At 47.3% G+C, this 22892-nt stretch overlaps 2 protein-coding genes across 4 annotated transcripts; one reads left to right on the forward strand and one right to left on the reverse strand.

The window, feature by feature from the left end:
* Positions 1–137: 137 nt before the first annotated feature.
* On the forward strand, positions 138–8920 carry LOC107123283 (chromosome unknown open reading frame, human C9orf142). Of its 3 annotated transcripts, none has more exons than XM_015426509.1 (7): positions 138–265; positions 1183–1243; positions 2753–2805; positions 4224–4414; positions 5228–5311; positions 6571–6695; positions 7473–8920. In XM_015426509.1, exons 1-6 carry the CDS (start codon positions 177–179, stop codon positions 6648–6650), a joined length of 558 nt encoding a protein of 185 aa, XP_015281995.1. In that variant the 5' UTR covers positions 138–176; the 3' UTR covers positions 6651–6695; positions 7473–8920. The 3 variants fall into 3 exon arrangements, with proteins under 3 accessions (XP_015281995.1, XP_015281994.1, XP_015281996.1); XM_015426508.1 differs by having other exon boundaries at positions 6596–6695; XM_015426510.1 differs by lacking the exon at positions 6571–6695.
* A 333-nt stretch (positions 8921–9253) lies between these two features.
* On the reverse strand, positions 9254–22116 carry CLIC3 (chloride intracellular channel 3). Its single transcript, XM_015426497.1, has 6 exons — positions 22053–22116; positions 17013–17122; positions 15142–15267; positions 13689–13795; positions 12366–12541; positions 9254–11108 (listed from the first exon to the last, which is right to left on the reverse strand). The coding sequence occupies exons 1-6, from the start codon at positions 22086–22088 to the stop codon at positions 10947–10949; spliced, it is 717 nt and encodes a 238-aa protein (XP_015281983.1). The 5' UTR covers positions 22089–22116; the 3' UTR covers positions 9254–10946.
* Between the last annotated feature and the right edge of the window lie 776 nt (positions 22117–22892).

The raw sequence follows: 22892 nt of genomic DNA on the forward strand, positions 1-22892 counted from the left end.
AATTTATATTTAATATATAGTCGACTCTTCGTGAAATGGGGTGAGATAGGAAAGAGCACAGGAAAACGACAGGCGCCTCCTCCTCCTCCCCTTTAAGGGCGGGCTCTGCAAAGGCAACTCCTCCGCCCCCAACGAGATCGAAACGCCCGTTCGAGTCCCTTTTGGGACGCTGACTGATGGCTCTGGCCGGGAGCTTCCGCGTTGTGCAGCACGAAGGACAGCGGTTCCTCTGCTTTTGCAGCGAAAACCCCGTCCCCAGGCTTCAGTAAGGGCACAGTGGTGGTGGTGGTGGTGGTGGTGGTGGGGTTGAAAAAAGCAGGAGCGCTCTTCCCCGTTGTTCTCCATAGTCACTTCCGGGCTCGTAGCTAAAGGGATCGTCCTCCTGGTTCAGAGACAATGCATCCCTGAGGACCCGTTGCTAGGGAGCAACCGGCATGGCCTTCACTCCTTGCCGGTTTCCCAGTGGCATTTGGCTGATCATTGTGGAAAATTGGATGTTGGATCCTGGTGATCCAGTAAAGAACTCTGGACTCCCTTTTCATTTTCAGCATCCAGCCCTCATTGCCAGGAAGCACTAAACATCAGCAGACTACTTTATTCACCCTGTAGAGGAAGCAGAGCCAGGTTCTTCTCCTATAGGGTTAGGACACGCACTCCCCTCCACATGGGACTAGACTCCCAAACAGATATAAGCCACAGTACTTTTGAAAAAAGGAGGATAAGGCTTATTTCCCTTCCTTAAATAAATGTGGTGGGCTTTTAGCAACTAAGCTCCCTTAACAAAGTCAAGCAGCTGTCCCTATTAACATTGTGTGTGTGTGTGCTGTTTTTGTGTGTCCCCATGCCTGGAAGTCATGGTGACCTCTGGCGACTCCTACTGGGGCATGGAGGATGTTCAGAGCCTCTGCCTCCTGACCCTGGTATGCTCTGGAAGTCTCCAGTCCAAGTACTGGCCAGGGTCGGTCCTGCTTAGAAGAAGAAGAGATTGGATTTATACCCCGCCCTTCACTTGGAGTCTCAGAGCGGCTTACAAACTCCTTTCCCTTCCCCTCCCCACAACAGACACCCTGTGGAAAGTGCAGAGGAACCCACAGAATCTACGATCATTGTGGCCTTTTCTGTCGCAGGCGTCACGTGTGAGGGAATAAGAGCCTGATAACCTCTAGCCTTCTCTTTTCACAGTGTCACAAATGCTTGCGAGTTCTGGAGCTGCGACGTTGCTTTGGATAAGCTGGACAGACAGGTAAGCTTGGGTGCCCGAGGCAGCACTCTCAAAACCAGTCCGTCTGCTACAGGCCCCTCCGGTTGTGGAATGCTTAGCCTAGCAAAGGGAGGCCTCCAGTTTAACCTTCCCCCTTGGTGCACTCTGCCGGCTTGCAAAATATGCCTTTATACCTCATTTTCTCCCTTTGTTTGTTTGTTAAGTCAGACTTGTTAGGCCGCCCTTCCCTGCAAGCAGGGCTCAGGGAAGCTTACATCAATAAAAAGACAGTAACACTTAAAACGACATTAAAATTCGACAACCATAATAGAACAGTACAATCCAAGATGGCGATAAATGTCTAATACCTGCTTGCCCCCCTGGGTCAAGTAAAATAAAGAACAAAGGGAAGGGGCGGGGTGCAAGAGTGCCAGGCCATCACGGTCCTCAACCAAATGCCTGGCAGAACATCTCTGTCTTGCAAGCCCTACGTAATGGTAACATATCCCGTAGGGTGTGGATATCCTCAGGCAGAGAGTTCCACCAGGTAGGGTCCAGGGCTGAAAAAACCCTGGCCCAGGTCGAGGACAGCCGGATCTGTCTTGGGCCAGGGACCGCCGGGAGGCTCTTATTTCCAGACCGTAATGTTCTTCCCAGGACATATGGAGAGAGGCGGTCCCAAAGACATATGGAGACATATGAATTAAATTAGATGACAAAGAACATAAGAGGAGCCCTACTGGATCAGACCACTGGTCCGTCAAGTCCAGCATCCTGTTTCACACAGTGGCCAACCAGTTCCATGAAGGGCCAACAGCAGGGCACAGAAGCCAAGGCCTTCCCCTTTGAGTCCTCTGCCTTCTCCTACCACGGGAATTCAGAAATTTACTGCCCCTGGATGTAACGGCTCCCTTTAGTCACCATTGATAGGCCTATCCCCCATGAGGCTGCCTAATATTTTAAAGCCATGATCAGTACACGGTTCTACCACATTTCATGTTTGAATAAAAGCTAATCCCTGCGGGTAGACAAAGAAAAGGACTGTACTATCCTCCCCCCACCCATGGAATATGTAGACAGATTCATGAAATATCAAAATATGCATTTAGTTGTGGTTTCTGATCATAGTACATATTTATTCAGAGCATTTTAATGCTTCCTCTCCAGGAACGTGCCTGAGGCAGCTTACAAAATTAAAATAAAAAACCATTAAAAGATATTAATTAAAATCCAGCATGTAAAAAGGAAGCCAACACTGAACATAAAAACATAGATCATAAAAAAGACCCCAGACAGCATAAAGCAGCAGTTTCCAGCTTAAAGTAGTGTTAAGAAAAACAAATCCTTCATTAAAAGCCTGGGTGAACAGAAACGTTTTGGTTTGATGTCTAAAAGGCAGCAATGTAGCTACCAGGCGAGCCTCAAGGGGAAGGGGCATTCCCAAAACACAAAGCATCCTTGCTTGTCTCTGGGTCTTTCAGGCTGGCCAGCCAGACAGGGAGTCCTTTCGTTTCTCGCTCTGAGCAGTTCTCGCTTTTGTTCCCTTACCAGGTATCTCAGTGTGGGCTGAATTCTTCATGTGATGACTGCATTGTTAAACTCAGGTGAGTGTCCCCCAACAATCAGGACTTAACGTTCTTTCCTTATTTCAGAAGCTTAAGGTGGGTTAAAATTAAACCTGTCTACTCCTTGGAAAGTACTTGGCTCCATAAAATGAGAAAGTCAATTTCATTATTCTGTTCACGGTTATCTGTTTTTACAATGCGATATCCCCTTTGAATGGAATGAAATTTGGCACATGTGTTCAGGACATAATTCCCCATTTGAAATCCAATCAGCAGCTCCATCCGGTTTTGAGGTGGGGAAAAAAGATGTTAGTCACACATTGTGATGCGGCATGAAGTGTGATATCTTGGGAACGCTGATGTTGTGATCATCTGCCTTTTGATCAGTTAATGCATTACATGCAAGGGGTTTTATATATATGTTACTTAAACCCTAGTATTCTGAGAGACTGAAGGAAGTGTGAGCTGAAAATGTAATTCAGTATACTAACATCGCAATCCTAAACAGAATTTCACCCTTCTAATCCCCATGACTTCCACACACTTCAAACAGATTAACTCTGTTTAGACTGTACCATAGAGCTCCTGATTGTTGGAATTTGCCACTTTTAATATTTTCCCCAGTAGATGGAAGGCATTTTCCCTTCTGCGGTCCTGGAGGGGCGATAAAAAAGGCTCCCAAGGCAGACAGGCTTTGCCCCTGTAGTTCAGGGGAGATTGAAAGCATAGAGCATGTATTACTTCACTGCCCTTTTTATCAAGAGATTTGCTCTAAGTTTATTCTTCCTTTGCTTAGCAGACTTCCTGGTCATTCAGATTCGGTGTTATGCCAGAATGTTACTTATGGATGAAAACTCACAGGTTTCAGCTCTTAGTCTAAAGTTCTGTGTAGCAGCTTGCAAACTCCATCAGGAAGTTTTGCATATTAAAGAATTTTAACAATAATTGTACTTATTCACTTATTTAATTATTGTTCATTGTATCACACCTATATGTTATTGTGATATATGCAAACTGTGACTTGTGGTGGTCTATGACCGTTTTAATAAAGGTTGAATATTTTCCCCTATCCGAGTTTGCAGACCAGAATCAAAATACCTTAAAATAAACCTTTAATTGGCCTCAGTTCTCAGCCCCAGTGATCAGAAGTGACTCTTGACAACGAATCAGCTGAAACTTTGATGGATTAGGGTGATTCCTCATTTTGTGATTTCTAAATCTGTAATCCAGTTTTATTTGCTTTGTTTGTTGTATGTATTAGTTTTATTGCATACTTTTGGGTTTAAAACTTTGTAATCTTCCTTGAGTCTCAGTGAGAAAGGCAGACTATAATTAAAGTTAGTAAATCAATAAATGTAATGTGTGCAGTCTTAGTTATACCGATACAGGTGTATTTGCACATTTGTCAGTTCAGCTCCACTGTATTTTGTGTTGTTTCACTCCTCTTTTGTCCACAGAGAAGCCTTTGAGTATCAAACTCCTACGCTAACCATACAGGACAGCAAGGCCATCTTGCAGTTCCAAGACAGCAGACAAACTTTGACCTTTGACTTGTTCAAGGTGTCTCTCTCTGAAGCGAGGAAACTAGCTCAGGACCTGGTTTTTGGCTTGGTGGAACAGGTGCAGAAGCTGGAAAAACATGTCAAAGGTTCTGTTTCTATGCATACTTGCTGGGTGGGCTAGGGAAGGTAGAATCTCAACTCATTCCAACTTTGAATCCATCCCAACTTCTCCTTTTGCTGTTCTTCATGGAATGTTATAATCCAGAGTGAAATGTGGTAGTAGTTTTCTAGGTTTGGTACGATGTAATTATAAAGACTCAAACCAATATCAGGCTAGTTAACAATATATGTTTCCTCCCACCTGTCTGCAACCCTACAAACAGGGTACCACAACTTGCTAGTCCACAAAAATGTTTAGTGGACTGCCCGCCCACAAGAGTTAGCTAAAAGAATGTGCAGCCTGATCTATGGATGTTTGTTCTTGAGTGTCTTCCACTGAATGTGGGATAGGTTTGTTGCTTAACTTCTCTGCCTCATCTCTTGAAGATTATTCTCTGTTCACCATGGTAAGCAGCTACTTCAGATCGTGTTATCAGTAATTTCTGAAGGTATCCTGAGATATACCAAGAAGCTTGTCACTTTCCATAGTGAGCAGGGGCAGAGATATTAGCTACACTGGTCCCTTATCGGGTTGAAATTGACTATTCATCAACTTCACAGGGGGGGGGAGGAAGTCAGCCAGGAAGGGGAATACAGCCTCTGTTTATTTTTTTTTTAATTATTCCAGACTTACTTGAAAGCTGCCAAGGGAAAAATTGTTTCATAGCTAGAGATAGACTTCCTTTGTCAGTTTTCACTTCTTCTAATGACTTCCAGGATCACATTTCTGGAGTACAGACTGAAAGCAGCTGCAAGTTGTTGAAAACAAATGTTTTTGTGTATTTTTCTTCTCTTTGCAGAGGGTGCCCTTGCAAATGCTGGTACTTTGCCCCTTGGTAGCCCTGAGAAGAACACACTGAAAAGCCAGTCCCTCTTTTCTCCAGGTAAGAAATGGCACACATCCAGCATGGCATATTTTGATGATCAGTCCAGGGAGTGTCTCTCTTTTGTCCCAGTGTGAATTTTCAGTCCTTCCTGTTTTGATAACTACCTTCTTTCGGAGGCCACATTGGCTTGCAAGAGAGAACAAGGCCATCTTTTTCTTCAAACCCCACCCATCCAAAATACTCAATATTCCCAGTCAAGAAAAACCACATTCTGTTTTAACATGCATAATTTTCATTTGAGGACGAGGCAAGGCACCATTCCGAGCACTGAAGATCTGTCCATCACATGCTGCGGTTGGATATCCCATCTGGTTTCACAGATTTTATCCAGCATTAGGCACAAGACTGCCTTTGAAACCGTAAAGCCTGGAAAACTTGGTCTTTATCTCTCCTCTATAAAATGAAAATGGAAGCTACAAAGCGAGGTAGTAAATCCCACATCTTTGGGGAATAAACAGACTCCTGTCATGAGGATGCTGGATAGGTGGGGGAGAGAAGAACAATCCTCTCCCAAGCTAGAGCGGGAAAGGGACCACCTTCAGCAGCACCTCTAGAAATGTTTGATTTTGAAGACTGGGAGATATGGCAGAGAGAGCAGGTTTGGATAAGTGCTGCCCTCTGGATTACTTGGTCGGCTCCAGTGGTACCATATCCGCACAATTTCTGTGATGCTGAAAGGCAGGGGTCATTTCGTAGAAAAAAGAGGTACAGTAGCTCATTAGCATAACTCATTAGCATAACTTAGTTGCATATGCCACGCCCACTGACATCACCAGAAGTGTGTCAGAAGGCAACACCCACCACTCAGGCTCCACTGGACTGTTTTGGACCGGGGGGCTGGGGGGGGCTCTGCAACTTACCTGGCTGCTTCTTGCTCTGACTGAGGGCTGCTGGGAACAGGGGGTGGGGCTTGTTGCATGTGCCCGCCCCCTGGGCTCTTTACTGCCGGAGCTCCGCTCCTGTGTGCTCCTGCAGGAAATGACCCCTGCTGAAAGGTATTCCAGAGTTTTACCCAGTATCAAAGAGAAAAAGGAGGCCTTTCTTGCCCTGGGGTGCTGTGTGTGCACTAGAGCTCCTTATTGGCCAAGCTGATGGGAACCATGAGTCATGTTGTCCCACCGGATAGTACTGCCACTTTGAGAACAACCGTAAGATTCTTGTCCCCAAGGACTCTTCCTCCCTGCCCCACTCTCAACACTCTTCCTACCTAGCAGGATGGATGGATGAAACTGAGCTGTAGCAACATCTTTCTTTAGGTTTTTTTCCCCCCCTTCTGAACAGAACTCAGTCCCCTCAAAGGCCGGGGCGGAGCCGGCACAGGGCAAGCGGCAAGTAAAAAGAGGATGCCTGGAGAGTCCCTCATTAACCCTGGCTTCAAAAGGTATTTCCAGATCGCCTCCCTCGTAACTCACTTCATTTTGGCCACACTCCCAGCCTTGACTTTGCAGATGGTAAGACAAAATGTACAAGCCATGAATGAAGGAGTGCATGAGTAGCAGTCTGTTCTTCCCTTCAGCCCCACCAAACCCAGCTTTTGGTATTCGTCTCTCTTCATTGCAGTCTGTTGTCATCATCCTCTCTTTCTACTACTAAATGCTCAAGTTCCCACCAAAACACATGCACCCCTAGTTAAGGAGGGTAGGGGTTTCTGCATATTTGGGTGAACTTCCAGGTGTGCAGAAGAAAACTGTTGAATATAGTGCATAGCCTGGGTGAACATGCTGACTTAGTGCGCAGTAGTGGTGAAAAAAGTAACTTTCATGCACCTCTTTTGTGCCCATTTGTGGTGAGGTAGTTGGGGAGTTCTTAATCATGGTGCCTGGATGGTGGTGCCCTCTCCCATGGGAGATGCGTATAGTTCCATCGGCACTCTGTTTTGGTGGCTCATTCAAAACCTCGCTTCCCCATGGAGCTTTTAGAGCAGCAGATTGAGAGCCAGCGGGCCTGCTTTTCCTCTAAGTCTTTGTGCTTTATGGCTATTTGCTCTGTGATACCACGGTTAGGCTTATGTTCGTGTGGCTTCACCTTTATTTTGATGTAAGCAGTTTTGTAGATAATAGAATAGGAAAATATAAATACTTTTAAGTGACAGCGTTGTTATGGGAAATCATTGAAATGTACACTCTATGAATGCTATCATTTTTCCTCTTCTTTCTAGTAAAAAGACACCTTCCGGGGTAGATTTTGAAGAGGCCTGAGCCACTCTGTACACCCTACTTCAGCCCAGACAGATCTGCAAGGCCTCGTCCCAGATGTTGTACCAAGATATTTTTAACGTATATGCATGTATTTGCTCCCTTTAAACCTGATGAATTGCCAGGCTTCCACTCTCCTTGTATTCAGAACAGCAGCAAAACCTTCAAAAACACCACCCTATCAGTGGAGAATGCAGTGAGGTTGACTTCCCACCAGCCAGAGAAGGTGGCTGGGCGGGCCAGCAGTGGATTGATACTTGACGAAGGACCTCACCCCTGCCCAGGGGCATTGAGTTGATTTCCCAGTGGGTGACGTGCCTGGAAGCTGCATGAGAAGCAAAGTCCAAGAGACTCTCCTCTGCTGCTTCCGCTGAGCGCCCCTCTCCGCTGGTCCAGGGGGACGTGCTGCATTGCAGGGATTCTCGCTTGCTTTTGCTGGAACCGCACTGGAGACTTGAAAGGAGTGCAAGAACATTCCACTCTGCAGTGGGAGAGGAACTCGGGGAAGAGGAGGCTCCTCCTGTGCTGAAAGGCTTGTTAAAAAAATTGCAGCTGGCTCTAGGGAGGAGCCTCTGAAATGAATTTGCTTTTTTAATGTGTCAAATGAATTTGCTTTTTAAATGTTTTTAATGTGTCCTTCAGGAGCCTTTTTAAATGAAGTATGCCTGTAAGTTACTTGAATAAAGCGTCACATGAACACATGAAGCTGCCTTATACTGCATCAGGCCACCACCAATTTCTAATCCTTTGCCGCCCCCAACCGGCAAAGTCACACGGCCTTTCAACCACATACATAAATGGAGAGGTACGCTTCAATGCCCCTGAGGAAGTGAGCTCAGCCTCATGGAAGTTTCCGTTGAATAAATTTTGTTAAGTCTCAAAACTGCTACTAAATTCCTGGTTTATTTAGAGCATACGAGGTTTCCTGGCTAACAGCTGGATATACCTGTCCATCTTCTTTATTTTAAGGATTTATCCTCTGCTTTTTGACCAAGTGGTTTTCAAGGCAGTTTGCAGCAGATTAAAACTGTACCGTGTCCTTACCCTCCTGACAGGTCTCCCTGTCCTTTGTCCCTTCTTTGGCCAGACTGGTCTTGCCCTGCTGGGAGGGAGGGGTTGCAACCTTAGCTTTGCAACTTCCTTCTGTGCTGGCTTTCTTCTGTCCTGCCGACATTCGGCAGTGATGTCTGTGGACCTGATTTTAGCTTGCTTCTAACTGGAAACAGATGCACCACAGAATAAGAATGCAAAAGTAACTGGTTGTTAAATCCTGCAGATTAGTTCCAGAGGAAGAGCCTTTTGCATCAACAGCAGGTTTCATGTGCAAGATTGGAGCATCGCCATCAGTAAAGTGGCTCCATGCAATCCAACACAAATTTTATCACACTGGAATATCTTCTTCTTTTTTCAAGGTTAGAACTCTGTGTGATCTCAGGCGTGGTCTACACATGCAGCAGAATAATAATGCCAAGATGCTCCCCCCCCCCCCCCCGGGAAAAAAACCCTTACAACAGGAGAAGAAGAAGAAGAATAGATTGGATTTATACCCCGCCCTTCACTACCCAAAGGTGTCTCAGAGCGATTTATAAACTCCTTTCCCTTCTCCTCCCCACAACAGACACCTTGTGAGGTAGGTGGGGCTGAGAGAGCTCTTGACAGAAACTGCTCTTTTTCAAGAACAGCTCTTATCAGAACTACGGCTTGCCCAAGGTCATCCAGCCAGGTACAAGTGGAGGAGTGGGGAATCAAACCCGGTCCCCCCAAATTAGAGTCCGCGCACTTAACCACGACACCAAACCTGGGCTGAATTTTTCTCCCTGATATCTTAGTGTTCTGCTTGCATGTAGTTTTACTGTTCGGGTTTTTGTTTTGTTTTTTAACAGTATGGCAGATAGTCCTTTCTGCTGCCTCTTTCTAGTTCTTGGATGCAACACATATGACCTGAGGTTCAAATGCAGTCCACCAAGACATGTGGTGTGACCTGTAGTCTCATTGCCAGTTCAGTGTCTCAGCAAACATTGTTGGACTCCATGCCCTTGATGGGCTGCAAATCTTAGGCAAGCTGCCATTGTCCCAACTCTCAGAACATTATTTTCCTTTTAAAGAAAGCAGGGAGCCAAGTTTTGAACAGTCAAACAGAGTGGAAGTCGAAGGGTTAAACCCGCCCTCTTCTCTGCACGATCTTGAGGCAAACTGAGGCTGCAGGTTGCAATTTATCTACAGGGCAGGATGACAGATGATCTTCCTCCTGTTTGGTTTTGAGCCTTAAGTGTTGCCAACTCTTTAAAGTTCACGAGGCAAGGCCTGGAGATGTCATACTTTTGCAATACATCCTGTTTAGTTCCAGTCGAGATTGAGTCTAGCCTATTAACTACTGGAGTTGTGCACTCCTGTAGCATAATTGCCCCACTCCTTACAGTAACGTAATTTTTGCTTCTCTGTTTTATGGATGACAGTCTGAGATGAAAGAGCCTTCATCTAAGTAATCTCCTGAGTGTCTGGAAGAGGTGAGACGTCAGCACTGACCACAAAACCCACGCTACACACAAGCTTAAAAGAGTGTATTGGGTGATGGTGTTGATGGAATTCAGCTGTTGGTGCAGTTTAGCTGTCTGTGTGTGTGGGGGGGAACTCTGCCTGGCAGGTTAACTTCTGGCAGAAACTACAGTCAAGTTTGTTGCCGTGCCTCCCTTGCCCTGCCCCCATTGGGGGGGGGATCACAACTTCTGTCCGGCCCTCGAGTAACATCATTACTGGGTAACAACAACAACATAACAGCAGCATTAAAAAATCTAAAAAAAAATCTGACATTTTAAATATGAGCCCAGCCTCCCTCAAGCTTACCCTGGCCACCCCAGAGAAATCTGGAATTGCTTCTGAGCTAAAGCATGCTAGGACTTCAAGCAAACCTTCACGGGGTGGGGGTGGGGGTAAGCCACCTAGTAAACAGACAGCAATACGACCAAAGGGCACAGTGGAATAGACACGAGCACAGAGACATACAAGAAGGCCCCGCCCTTGTTCATTGTGTTTGAACCCAACAGTACTGAGTTAAGAGGATCGGAGCAGCTCTGCTGGTTCACAGTTACTAAGACCCACTAGCAACGTATCTGGAGAGTCACAGGGACTAAAAGCAGAGGAACCCAGCAGCACAGAACTGGACAGCACATGGCTACCAACCAACGGCATTCAGCTCCAGAATCGCCCTTTCTTCCCAGGGTCAGCTGCCACTGTGGCCATCTTGATTGAGGGGTAGGATGAAAAACCACCTTGTTACTTGAAGCACTGGAGGTCACCTGTGCCAGGATCCCTTTCTGACTCAGTTTACCACAGTCTGATTGGTGGTAGGAGGATGGGAGCAAAGCTAGTCTGTGGGGTAGGCTGAGTGGTGAACGGCAGCCATCTTGTCAGGCTAATGTCTGCGTTGGACCTCAGGTTTACTTGAGCGGCCTGACCACAGCACGGTAAGCCTGCACAATCTCCTCACTGTTGGGACAAGTGTACTTAAACTCCTTCACCTCCGCAGCGCTGTCCAGGTACCGCCAGAGGCCGCACAACTCCTTGGGGACGCCAAATTGCCGATAGTGCTGACACACAACCTGTGGGGGGGGGGGTAGAGAGAAAGGTCAAGAGAGGGTAACAACCTTCCCATTTTAATCTGTGTGGAATGAAAAGACAATGCATACGGGGCTGTATGCGCTCTCTAAGCTGTGGAGTCTTGTGAGCAAAAATTCTACTTTGTGAGCTAGTGACATTAAAGTTGTGAGCGAGTGATTTGGCTACTGCATAAATTAGTTTGCTCTGGAGCCATCCTTCCTGAACTGAGACAAAAATGTGAAGAGAAGAGATTGGATTTATACCCCGCCCTTCACTACCTGAAGGTGTCTCAGAGCGGTTTACAAACTCCTTTCCCTCCCCCTCCCCACAACAGACACCCTGTGAGGTAGGCGGGGCTGAGAGAGCTCTTGACAGAAACTGCTCTTTTTCAAGAACAGCTCTTATCAGAACTACGGACCAGAATTTGTACAGGATGGAGTGACATACATTCAACTCACGCAAGTCTATACCTATCTTATATAACAACAGTAAACATATAAATATATAAGGATACAATATTTGGCCTTATACTGCATATGTGTTTAACATCTTACGTAAAAAAAAATTTTTTGAATGTATGTCAAGTTTGTATTTTGGATTGTGACCACTGAGGAAGGCCCCTAGGGGCCGAAACGCGTTTGGTTCAGTTGCACAGCACTAACCCATCTATGTATGAGTGTTGAGAAGTTTTTTATGTCTGAATGTGAATATTTTTAATGGGTCTAAGTTTTTTTTAAAATGTGTACACCTGAATAAATTTTGTACCTGTATTATATTTAGTGTCAGCTTACCCCTTGTGGATTCATATCAGTCTTCACTAATGCCACTGAGAGAAGACAGGACTGAGCTGGACAAGCCCAATAGTTTGACTGGGTCTAAGGAGATTTCATTGGTTCAGTGGTCAGGCACATAGTTAGGGTACTGTTCCTTTAACAGGGAACCCCAGAGATCCTCCAGGACCGCTGCCATTCGGAGTACACAGTGCTGAGCTATACAGAGCAATGTTCTTGACTCAGGAAAGCAGCTTCTTATGTCCAGGGGGGTGGGGGTGGTTGGCGGCTCAGTAGTTGAGCACCTGCTTTGTTTGCGGTTGGCAAGTCAGCATCAATTGATTCCCTGACTTCTCCGGTTAGGGATCTCAGGAAGGACAAGTGGGGAAAGGCTTTCCTGTACCCAAGAGCTTGGGGACCCAGGAGCAGTCAGAGAAGACTATGCTGATCTGGATGAACCAAAGGGCTAAATGTGGGGGTGAGACTCACATTAACAATGTTGAGCTTGGGTAGGAGGCTGCAGTCCGCAAGGGTCATTTGGTCCCCATCCAGGAACCGCCTCTGAGAGACAGCGAGCTCCGGGTCCCGCACCAACTCATACTCCATGGGTGTGTTCAGGTACTTGTCCAACTTAAGCAAGGCTTTGAGAAGGTTTTTCTGCAGAGCTGGAAGAGAAACACATGAAAGAGTTTGGGACTTTGGCTGGTGGAGGACCTGGTCTGTTGTTTGCTAGTTTGGGGGGCTGAGGCAGGAAATGCCCCTAAACAGATTCACCCATATTTGCATCTGAGTCTTCTCAGCTGGGCATCTTATTCTGTCTTTTGCACAAAGAGTAAATATTTGTTACAGAGTGGCCAACTTGATGTTTAAACAGGCTCAAAAGTTGAGTTTTTCCATCTCTGGTCCTCCCCGGTGTTGTCTCAAAACTGGGAGGAGGAGAAGGAGGAAGAGGAGGAACAAGAAGAGATGGAGGAAAAGGAAGAAGAAGAAGAGTTGGATTTATACCCTGCCTTTCACTTGGAGTCTCAGAGCAGCTTACAATCTCCTCTCTCTCCCCCTCCCCACAACAGACACCCTGTGAGGTAGATGGGGCTGAGAGAGCTCTGAGAGAACTGCTCTTGAGAGAACAGCTCTGAGAGAACTGTGACTGACCCAAGGTCACCCAGCTGGCTGCAAGTGGAGGAGTGGAGAATCAAACCTGGTTCTCTAAATTAGAGTCCACCACTCTTAACCACTATTCCACTACACTGAAGGGTGTGGTAGACCCTCACTCATGAGTCCGCTTTAAGAAGAGGCATTTTAGGGCACTAAAACATTGACCAGACCACCTCCGCCCTCTGCAGTGCCATCCAACAGCTAAATGGAACCTTCACATTCAGAGATAGTCTATCAAAGTTAATAGAATACCTCATTCCATTACCACTGATGGAGGCAGACCTTTGGGTTGATACCACAAGGCAGCTGACGTTTAAACAGGCTCAAAAGTTGAGATTTTCCATCTCTGGTCCTCCCCGGTGTTGTCTCAAAACTGGGAGGAGGAGAAGGAGGAAGAGGAGGAACAAGAAGAGATGGAGGAAAAGGAAGAAGAAGAGTTGGATTTATACCTTGCCTTTCACTTGGATACCACAAGGTCATTCTTGTGCCTTTACGAAAGAGGTGGACATGATGTAGGCCACCCAGATAGGCTCAAAGGGCCAGATCTAGCCAATCACCCACTGATTGAGTCTTGGGATTCTGGGGAACTCCCTTGTAATGAGCGAATCCTCTCTCGTCCAACCTGTTTACCTCTCCTTCCTTCTTATCATTCTTTACCTTCATCCTGGGCAGGTACTGGATTCTTGATGTAAGCAGAGAATTTGTGGAAAATGTCATTTCCAGCGATGCTGGACTCTTTATACTTGGGCACCAGGCTTGGAAAACTGTGGGAGAAGGAGACAACTGGTGTAGCAAAGTGGGTAAGAGAAAGAGTAGTGGAGCTGGGATCTTGCCCCTTCCATGGGTTCCCTCCCTCCCATTATGAGCCCCCACGCCAATTTAGCTCCTTGCAGCAGATGCTGGTGGTGTGTATTCAACCATCCATGTACAGAAGTTTTTCCCTGCGTTCCTCTCCATCCCTGCAGACCCCTCCCACTCTCAAAAGGGTCATTGCTGTGGTCATGGAATGTGTGCAGAGGAACAGCTGTGCAGGTCTGTGGGCAGGAGCAAAGAGGGAAAAGGGGACAAGAGCAATCCTTTTCTTCAGTGGAACTGCCCTTGGAGAAGAGGAAGGGGGAGCAATTTCACCCCTTGCCTTTCCTCACCCTCAAACCTGCAGAGCCGTTCTTTCACACAGATCCCACAACCCCGTAAGCCATCTTTCCAGGGGTCGGAAGGGGCTACGGGAACAGAGAGGGAAACACCACATTCTATGTGCAGTGGTGTGATACCCAACTCATTTGGCAGGGGGGCCCCCCCTCCGCCCATGCCAGGCACGTGCCTCATCAGCAAAACCTTCTCACTTTGTTGTGGCATTAGCCTCCTTTTATAGACCCATGGAGGAAGTCCAGATGGCACCCTCAAAAGCAGGTTTCCAGAAGCTTTGCAAAATTATTCTTATTCATAGGGCCTTCTTAGATTAATTATAGTTGACAGCTTTTTTACTGCTGGGCAGTGGGCTGTATTAACAGACTACTGATTTAGGATTTACAAGGTTTTAATGTGTTTTTATCTGTTGATGACTGTTACTGTGATAAGCCCCCTTGAGCATCAGAAAAAGAGGGATAGCCCTGACCTGGATAGCCCAGGCAAGGCCGATCTCGTCAGATCTCAGAAGCTAAGCAGGGCCAAACCTGGCAAATTCTTGGAAGGGAAACCTCCAAGGTATATCAGGGCCAGGACACAGAGGCAAGCAATAATAAGCCACCTCTCTGAAACATCCAAGCCCCACTAGGGGTCGCCAGAAGTCACCATGCCTTCCGGGCTTGCAAGCACACGCAAGCGCGTACACACACAGAGATATTCACAAAGAATTTAAAAAATAAAATAGAAAAAGTGGGATAGAAGCCTTTTAAGTGACCTAAGGCAACCCCCTCCCTCCCTCGCCTCCCCATCTTTCTACCTACGTACCAGGAGTGTCTTACCTTCCAGGATTGTTGTAAGAATTACAGCAAGACAATGGATACAAAAATACTTGGAAGACAACATTAGCAGCCCTTTCTGCACCTGTTATCCCTCCCCAGACCAATATGCTTCGGCAATCATTCAAGGCTGCTGGTTGAACACGTACTTTGGGGGTCCCAGGGTCTCCTCCAAAAACTCTTCTATCTTGTTAGTGTCTGTTTTAGGTTCACCGTCATACAGCAGTACAGGGAGCTGAGCTCCTGGGGCAAAGTCCTTCAACACATCCAAAGACCTGTAAGGAGCAGAGGAGGAGAGAAGAAAAAAGCAGCCTTGGTCACTGATCCAAAAGCTGAAAATCCTTGATGCATGGCTCCAGCTGAGTAGATGTCTGACCCTGGATCTAAGTGTCAGTTCCACCCCATAAACCCTTTTTAATATGGGTCCTAGAATGTGTGCAATGGTCCTCTCTCTCTAAGAAGAGAACTAATAGTCAAGCCCTGTAAGGGTGCAGGGCTTTTTAAACATTTCGTATTTAGCACCTGCTTTGGTTTTGCGTCTGTGTGAGACTTTAAAGGCAAGACCAGATGTGTCAAACACAGGCCCATAGCCAAGAAGAGATTGGATTTATACCCCTCCCTTCACTACCCAAAGGTGTCTCAGAGTGGCTTACAAACTCCTTTCCCTTCCCCTCACCACAACAGACACCCTGTGAGGTGGGTGGGGCTGAGAGAACTCTTGACAGAAACTGCTCTTTTTCAAGAACAGCTCTTATCACAACTATGGCTTGCCCAAGGTCATCCAGCCAGGTGAGAGTGGAGGAGTGGGGAATCAAACCCGGTTCTCCCAGATTAAAGCCCATGCACTCAACCACGACACCAAACTGGCTCTTTCTTAGGAGGCACTGACTAATCGAATTAAAGAAAAACCCAGCTTCTTCCCCGCATCTGCCACCACTTGGGGGCCTTGGGCTGGATGGGAAGTTGTGGGGCCTTGCCAGTGATTAGGGGGGCCTAGCCCCGTGATGCCCCACTGTGGCTACGGGCCTGGTCAAACATATGGCCTGGGGGGCCAGAACCAGCCTGTCTAGGTCTCATATCTGGCCCACGAGTAACTGGAGGGAAACCAGCCCAAATGTGGACCAGAAGGGCCTATATTGGGGTATTACACCCCCTGCTGAGGGCCCTCCCTTCCCCAGACACAGGCCCTCATAAGGGTCTTCCCCCAGATCTCCAGAGTTGGCAACCATAAGGGGTGAGGAGGGCTGATCTGGCCCCGAGTTCTGCTGAGGAGGGGTATGGGTCACGGTCTATGATAAAATATCTCTGGTATCTGGCATTACATTTTATGACACACATGGCCCAGCCTGACAGTGACATTTATGTCAGATCCAGCCCTCAAAAGAAATGAGTTCGACACCTCTGGTCAAGACGGCATCTTTAAATGTCTTGTTTTTGTGCTCTCAGCTGCTGGAGACATGGCCTGTTTTGCAGCCTGCCTTGTATTGACGGAAACAAGTTTTGTAAATGGCTCCTCTTGAGAAACCAGCTTAGATGGAAACCAGAGGAGACAACGGAAGGGGTTTTAAGAACCCTTTCAGCAGCATCATTTTCTCAAGTGCAAACACCCTCTCATCCCACTCAAGCTACTGTTGGGGGGTGGCGGGATTTGTAGACGACCTCTGTTTCCTCCTCAGAGGGGTGAGTTGAAAATATAGGAGGACACATTTGTTGTGTGTGTGGGGGGGAACTCCCCCACATCTCAGCTGCCATGAATTGAGTCTTCTCCTCTCCACACACCCTACACAACTGCTCTTTACTAATAAAAACCTTCGGAAGAACTATTTATGGATCTTTCAGTGGGTCATCTACTTTTACTCTGAGGGCAGATGAACACCATGATACAATAACAATAAAAACAGAGCACAGATATGACATTAGATGTGACATTAGAGCACGCCAGGACAAAAGCCCACAGAAATAAATGCAAAGTAAACAAGATGGAAGCACTTGGTCAAGCCCCTTCCCATGTATATGGCACCTTTTGATATCCACCGTGGTCAGAGTAAAGGGTACCCCTTTAAGGAGCAAGATCATAAAGAGACGCTGGCAGAACGGACAGTGCCCGATGGTCTCGCCATCATCACTTGCCTAAGGGAGAAAGATAAGAATGGACACACTGAGATTTCAGAAGTATCTACGCCACAGATGTAAAATTCTTTGACAGTTACTCTAGCCCAGTGGTGTCAAACATGCAGCCCGGGGGCCGGATCAGGCCCCAGGAAGACTTCTATCAGGCCCACCGTGGAAATGGCTATCTTCTGCTTCTTATTCCAGTTCTGCTGCTGCTGCTGCCGCGTCATCATAGGTTTGTAGCTTACAGATACACACCTGAACAGCATACTCTGTTGTAGCTTACAGATACACACCTGAACAGCATAGCCTGAAGCAGAGACTTCTTCTGTCCCAATTTTGAATACAGTGGTAAGAGGTTCTTCTGCTCCAAACTCTATGCCTTTGGTCTTGAAGGAAGGGGGCAAGGGTGCTCACCACTGAACCCTGCCGCCGCCGCCGCACTTCCCGGCTTGGATCCCAGCCCCGCACAACATTTCCATGCAGGAGAGACTCTGCCTCCCCCCCCCGTCCGAGCTGGGTCAGGGGCCAGGCCAGGCCGCTGGGCGGGCAAGTTGGGCATGAAGGGCGGGCTGGAGTTCCCCTGGCGACGGGGAGCCAGGGCCAGCGGCCAGGAGGAGCGAAGCCGCGGGCCGCGCAAGGTACGGCTCTGGACGGGAGGCAGCAGGCAGGCAGGGGCAGCCCTCCAAGCTGGCTGCTGCTCTTCCCCCCCGGCTCGGCATGCGCAGGGGACGCTCTGCCAGTTTCGGGGGGATTTAAACATCCCCCCAATATTTTTTCAGGGTTTCTGATTTTTGTGCACACGTGGGGACCGCCCCACGTGTGCACAAACCTCTCCCTGCCCCCCAAGTGCCCCCGAAGTGTGGATTTAGATATCCGGAGGGGGCCACTTTGGTATTAGTATGTAGATATCTCCACTACCTGGCATTACATTTTATGGCACACATGACCGGGCCCAACAAAGTCTCATTTATGTCAGATCCGGCCCTCATAACAAATGAGTTCAACACCCCTGCTGTAGCCTGTTTACAGGTCACCATGAACACACACACACAATCTGTATACAATGTACTCTTACTTTTTCCTTATACATACATCGAGTTGTCCTCATGTAACATTAAATGCATGTATATCTGAACATCTGATTGAAACTTCACATTTATCCATGTACTGATTCCCAGATTCACCTGTAAAGTGACCACATGTTCGCTGTCTCTCACAAACAAATGCACGTATAATCACATGACCAGAACATCTCTCTTTCAGGGAACCCTGGGAACGGTAGTTCTATGAAGGCAGTGGCCAGCAAGTATCAAAAAAGGAATTCTCAGTATTCTTGCCAATTTGGGGGTAGGGGGACACTACACTATGCTAGTTAAACTGGTACAAGACCAATATAAAACTACAGCATAGACACAGATATTCATTAACCTTACCAAAAATATCTCACAGTTTCTGTTAAAATTCCTTGGTTATTTCACCTAACGAGGTCCCCACCCTCCTAGCCCAATTCACTTTGAGTTTTGTTGGAGGCCAGATTTCAGTAATAGTGGTGTCGGCATCTGGTGGTGGGTGGGTTTAGTATTGTCTTTGGGTGTAACACAGGTGTATCCTGGAAACAGAATGTTTTGTTGTTCTTGCTGCTGCATATTCCCCTCCCCCCCCAATGTTTCCTGGTTGTGCATTTTAAGCCATCTAGGTGACACCATGCACTTTGTATGTGCCAAGTTACCTGTGGGAGAGAACATTTTTTGCTTAGAGCTCAAAGGTAGCACCCACTCTGGATTTTTCAAGGCTCATACTATCTAGGGATGGGAACAAATTGAACCATGAAGCAACATTAATGACAAATTTGCCCTGTTTGTGGTTGGGGAACAGAAATTCGTGACGGGTTCACTGTCACAAACGTTTAGAGTGGTTTATGAGGTTCATGGTGGTTTGCGGATGGAACAGAAAGTGGGGGGTTTAAAGGGACCAAGTCCCTTTAAATCTCTGCTTTCTGTTTTCTGCAAAAGCCACAAAAACAGCTGAGGGGTGGGGAGGCTCTCTGCCACTCAGCTGTTTCAGGCTGTCTTGTGCAGTCCCTTTAAACTTAAAAAGGACCACAGAAGACATCATGAAAACAGCTGTGTGGCAGGGAGACACTCCATACCACGCAGCTGCCTGCTCGAAACAGCTGAGCAGCAGCTTGCCCCCCACCACTCAGCTGCTTTTCAGGCTTTCTGCAATGGGTTCTGCAGGGCCACGAACTGCACAAACCACACCAAACTGCATTTTCCCGGTTCATGCCCATCCCTAATACCATCCCCAGTGCAAAATTAGTTTGCAAAAAAATCCCCCAAACCCTTTACCCCTTCCTCAAAAGAACCTCAAAGAACCCCATCATCCCCCATTTGGAGTCTTGTTTCTCCTCCTCTTTATATTGGGATGAGAGTCTTTGCTAGAGATGTTGCCCCTGATCAGAGGCCTGGTAGTGCTTCAGATTGGCGAAACCGGTTTGGGTGAGGTGTTATTTTGTGCAAGACAAGGACTCAGGGGAAGAGCATGGGCTTCTGGGCTAATTACTGGCCTCCTTGGGGCCAAGTTGCCCAAGGCCTGGGCCTGGGCAGATTCTCAAATCACATTAAAGATGGAAAGAGGAGGCCCAAGGTGTGTGTGTGTGTGGGGGGGGGAAGTGATTATCATCAGTATTACTTTTCAGGGTGCTTAAAATGTACTCAGCCCTTCACAACAAACTAAAAAAAAACAGAATGACAAGGGTCACGCCTCAAGGTTTTATAATCTACATCAGTTCAGAAGCAAATAGGAAATGTGGGCGACAGACCGGAAGATTGGAATATGCAATCTGCATTTTAAGCACACAGATGCATACAAGGGTGATAACCAAACTTACAAATGGAAAGAAATTCCTGTTGCTGTGGTGTCAGACATCTAAAAGCAGTGTGTGTGTGTGTGTGGAATATATCATATTTTAACCCTGCTCTTCTTCCAGGTAGCGCAGAGAGGCATACATGGTCACCCCTCCATTTTGCCCACAGAACAACCCTGCAGCATAGGCTGAATGATTGGCCCAAATGACCCCACTGGCAATCTGAACCCAGGTCTCCCCAGTCCTGGGGAAAACAAGACATTTTTGTAAAGGAGGGCAGAGGTATGGTGGTAAACAGCCATGGGAAAAGAATCCAGTAAGCGAAGCAAAGGCAAGGCAAGAGATTAAATCGGGGGTGCATCTAGATAGGCGAGCTCCTCCCCCATCTACACAGCCCCAGAAGCGTGGGAAAATGGATGCCCAAGTCACTCCGTGGTGGCAGTATCAAGCAGAAACTTGCACAAGCAAGTGATCTCAGATCGAACAATCATGGGGCAAACTTCTGTATCCCTTGAAGGCACGTCAGAGGTGAGACATTTCTGTTCCACACACTTGGCCAGAGCAACATACCTCTGGGAGTGAGTTGTCAAGCACGGGAAAGCTCCCGAACCTGTTTTCATGCTGCCGCTTTGAACAGTCAAAGGCTTTTGAGTATGCTCGGAGCATTCCCCACTGCCCCCCCCCCCAATGGCAATAAAGGTTGCCCTCTCAGTGTCATTTCAGCCCCAGAGCCTTGTAAGGAGCCCTTTTGGAATAGAATGAAGGGACCGACAAAGTACACGGGCAGGAGAAATGGACATGCCCGGACAAATTTTGGAGGGATTCATTTCTCCCACTCCGAAAGAGGGCTCTTATGGTTCCAGGCTGGCTTTATTCAAGGATAGTCCCTATTAGAGTCTCACTCTATTGGGGGGGGAGGCCATAACTTTGGCGGGAGCCCATAACTGATGACCCCCCCCATGGCATTTGTTCCTATGCTTCTTTTCATCCCTTCTGCTTAAATATTAGTTCAAACCAGCTTTTGAGAGAATCTCAACAATTCAGTCTCTTTTCCTTTCCCCTAAAATATTCTTTAACGGTTGACGAAGGCCATCAAGAAGGGCTGATGTAGCACCGCAGATATCAAATCATCAAAGCAATACTAGACTTAGATCACGCTAAGCTCCTGGGTCCCTGGCGGAAGAGAGTGAATCAAAGTCAAAAGCAAAAATCTTTCTCCAGGTCATTTCAAGGGATATTTTGCATCCCTGCCTTGCGTGTGGGGGGCTTATTGATTGATTGGTTTTAGCGCCCCCCCCCCACAGCATGCTCAGGGCAGGTTACAACACAGTTAAAACATGCCACATAACTTCCCTCAAGTTCAGCACATCCTAGACATGCATGCCTACACATAGTTTCACATGACACACAATTAACTTATGGATCAGTTCTGTTCAATTTACTCAACAGAGGTCATTGCACTTAATGTTCCCAGGTCTCCCCTGGGGATGGGGGTTGGGTTGCCAGCGCCAGGTTGGGAAACTCCTAGAGATTTGGGAGTAGAGTCTGGGGAGGACAGGAACCACAGTGGGGTAGAGTGCCATAGAGTCCACCCTCCAAAGCATCCAATTTCTCCAGGGGAACCAATCTCTATAGTCTGGAGATGAGCTGTAATTCCAGGATATCCTCAGCCCACCCCCACCCCCGGAAGGCTGGTATCCCCAGTCACAATTAACTTGTTGAACTCAAGTCCACAAGATGGGGCAACTGCCACAAGCTTTTGTGTGGAGAATAGGGGTGTCAGCTGTGATACGGGACCTCCACGTTCAAAGGCAGTGTCAGCTTGAATCCTACTTGCGGGGGGGGGGGGGTTATCTTCATGCCCTGCTTGTGAGCTCCTTCAAGACAGCTGGTTGGTCCCTGTGGGAACCAGGGATACTGAACTAAATGGACTTTAGGTCTTATCTTCTTAGGTTTTCACGCAGCGCCTCACTGTTATTCTGAAGACACACCGCTTGAAATATCCAGGCAGTCTAATGGCAGTCTCAACACCCTTCGTTTCCCACCATGCAAGGAGACCCTGGCCCCATTAGATCTCACCTTGACAAACAGCTGGATTTTGGAACTCTCAGCCATCCTGCTCAGGCCTCTGCAGAAAGAAACCAGATAGCTCTCTGGCAACTCTTCTCTCCGTCTGCTTTATAAATTAGACACACCCTCACCAAAGCTCCACAAGCAGCATTCCTCTTGTCTCCTCTCAACGCCCTGTTTCTGCAGCTACCCAAACCGTCTTTTCAGAGGAACTCCCTCAGTCCTGTTGCAGAAATGGTAAGACAGAGTTCTCTGCAACCTCAAAAGGCTGCATTCACCCACCCCCACGATGGATGTAAGACTGGTGGGGGGGAAAGTCTGATCGTTCAGGCTGCTGTACTTGATTGACTGCCTGGAATTCCTCTTTTGCCACTGGCTGAGCTGCTGTGATGTCACAGACAATTCACAAAAGTATGCCAAATTATGCAGGGACTGGGCAATGTTTGTGTGGAAGCTACTGAAGTGATTGCTAGTGGTCGGAAAACCAAGAAGCACTACTCATGGTGGGAATCAGGGATTTTGCAAGAATAATGAAGAAAGGAGAAACAGACACGCACACGTAAGGATGCCTCTGAAAACTGTCCAGACCACTTCAGTTAGTCAAAATGTGACAGCCAGGCTACTGTCAGGGCCTTGGTATAGGGAATCATATCAGCCTTATGCTGAAAGAGCTGCCCATATGTTTCCAGGCACAATTCAAAGTTCTGATTCTTTCCTTTAAGGAGCCCTAAATAACTGGGGAGAACAGGGTATTGAAAGTTTGCCTCTTCCCATACTGTCCAGCTCACCATTTAAAATACTTCTTAAAAGCTCTGATCTTCACAGAGGTGTAGTATGTGGTGTCTGGCG

This window comes from Gekko japonicus, unplaced genomic scaffold, assembly GCF_001447785.1.
Source record: "Gekko japonicus isolate JY-2015 unplaced genomic scaffold, Gekko_japonicus_V1.1 scaffold1195, whole genome shotgun sequence".
NCBI lineage: Eukaryota > Metazoa > Chordata > Lepidosauria > Squamata > Gekkonidae > Gekko > Gekko japonicus.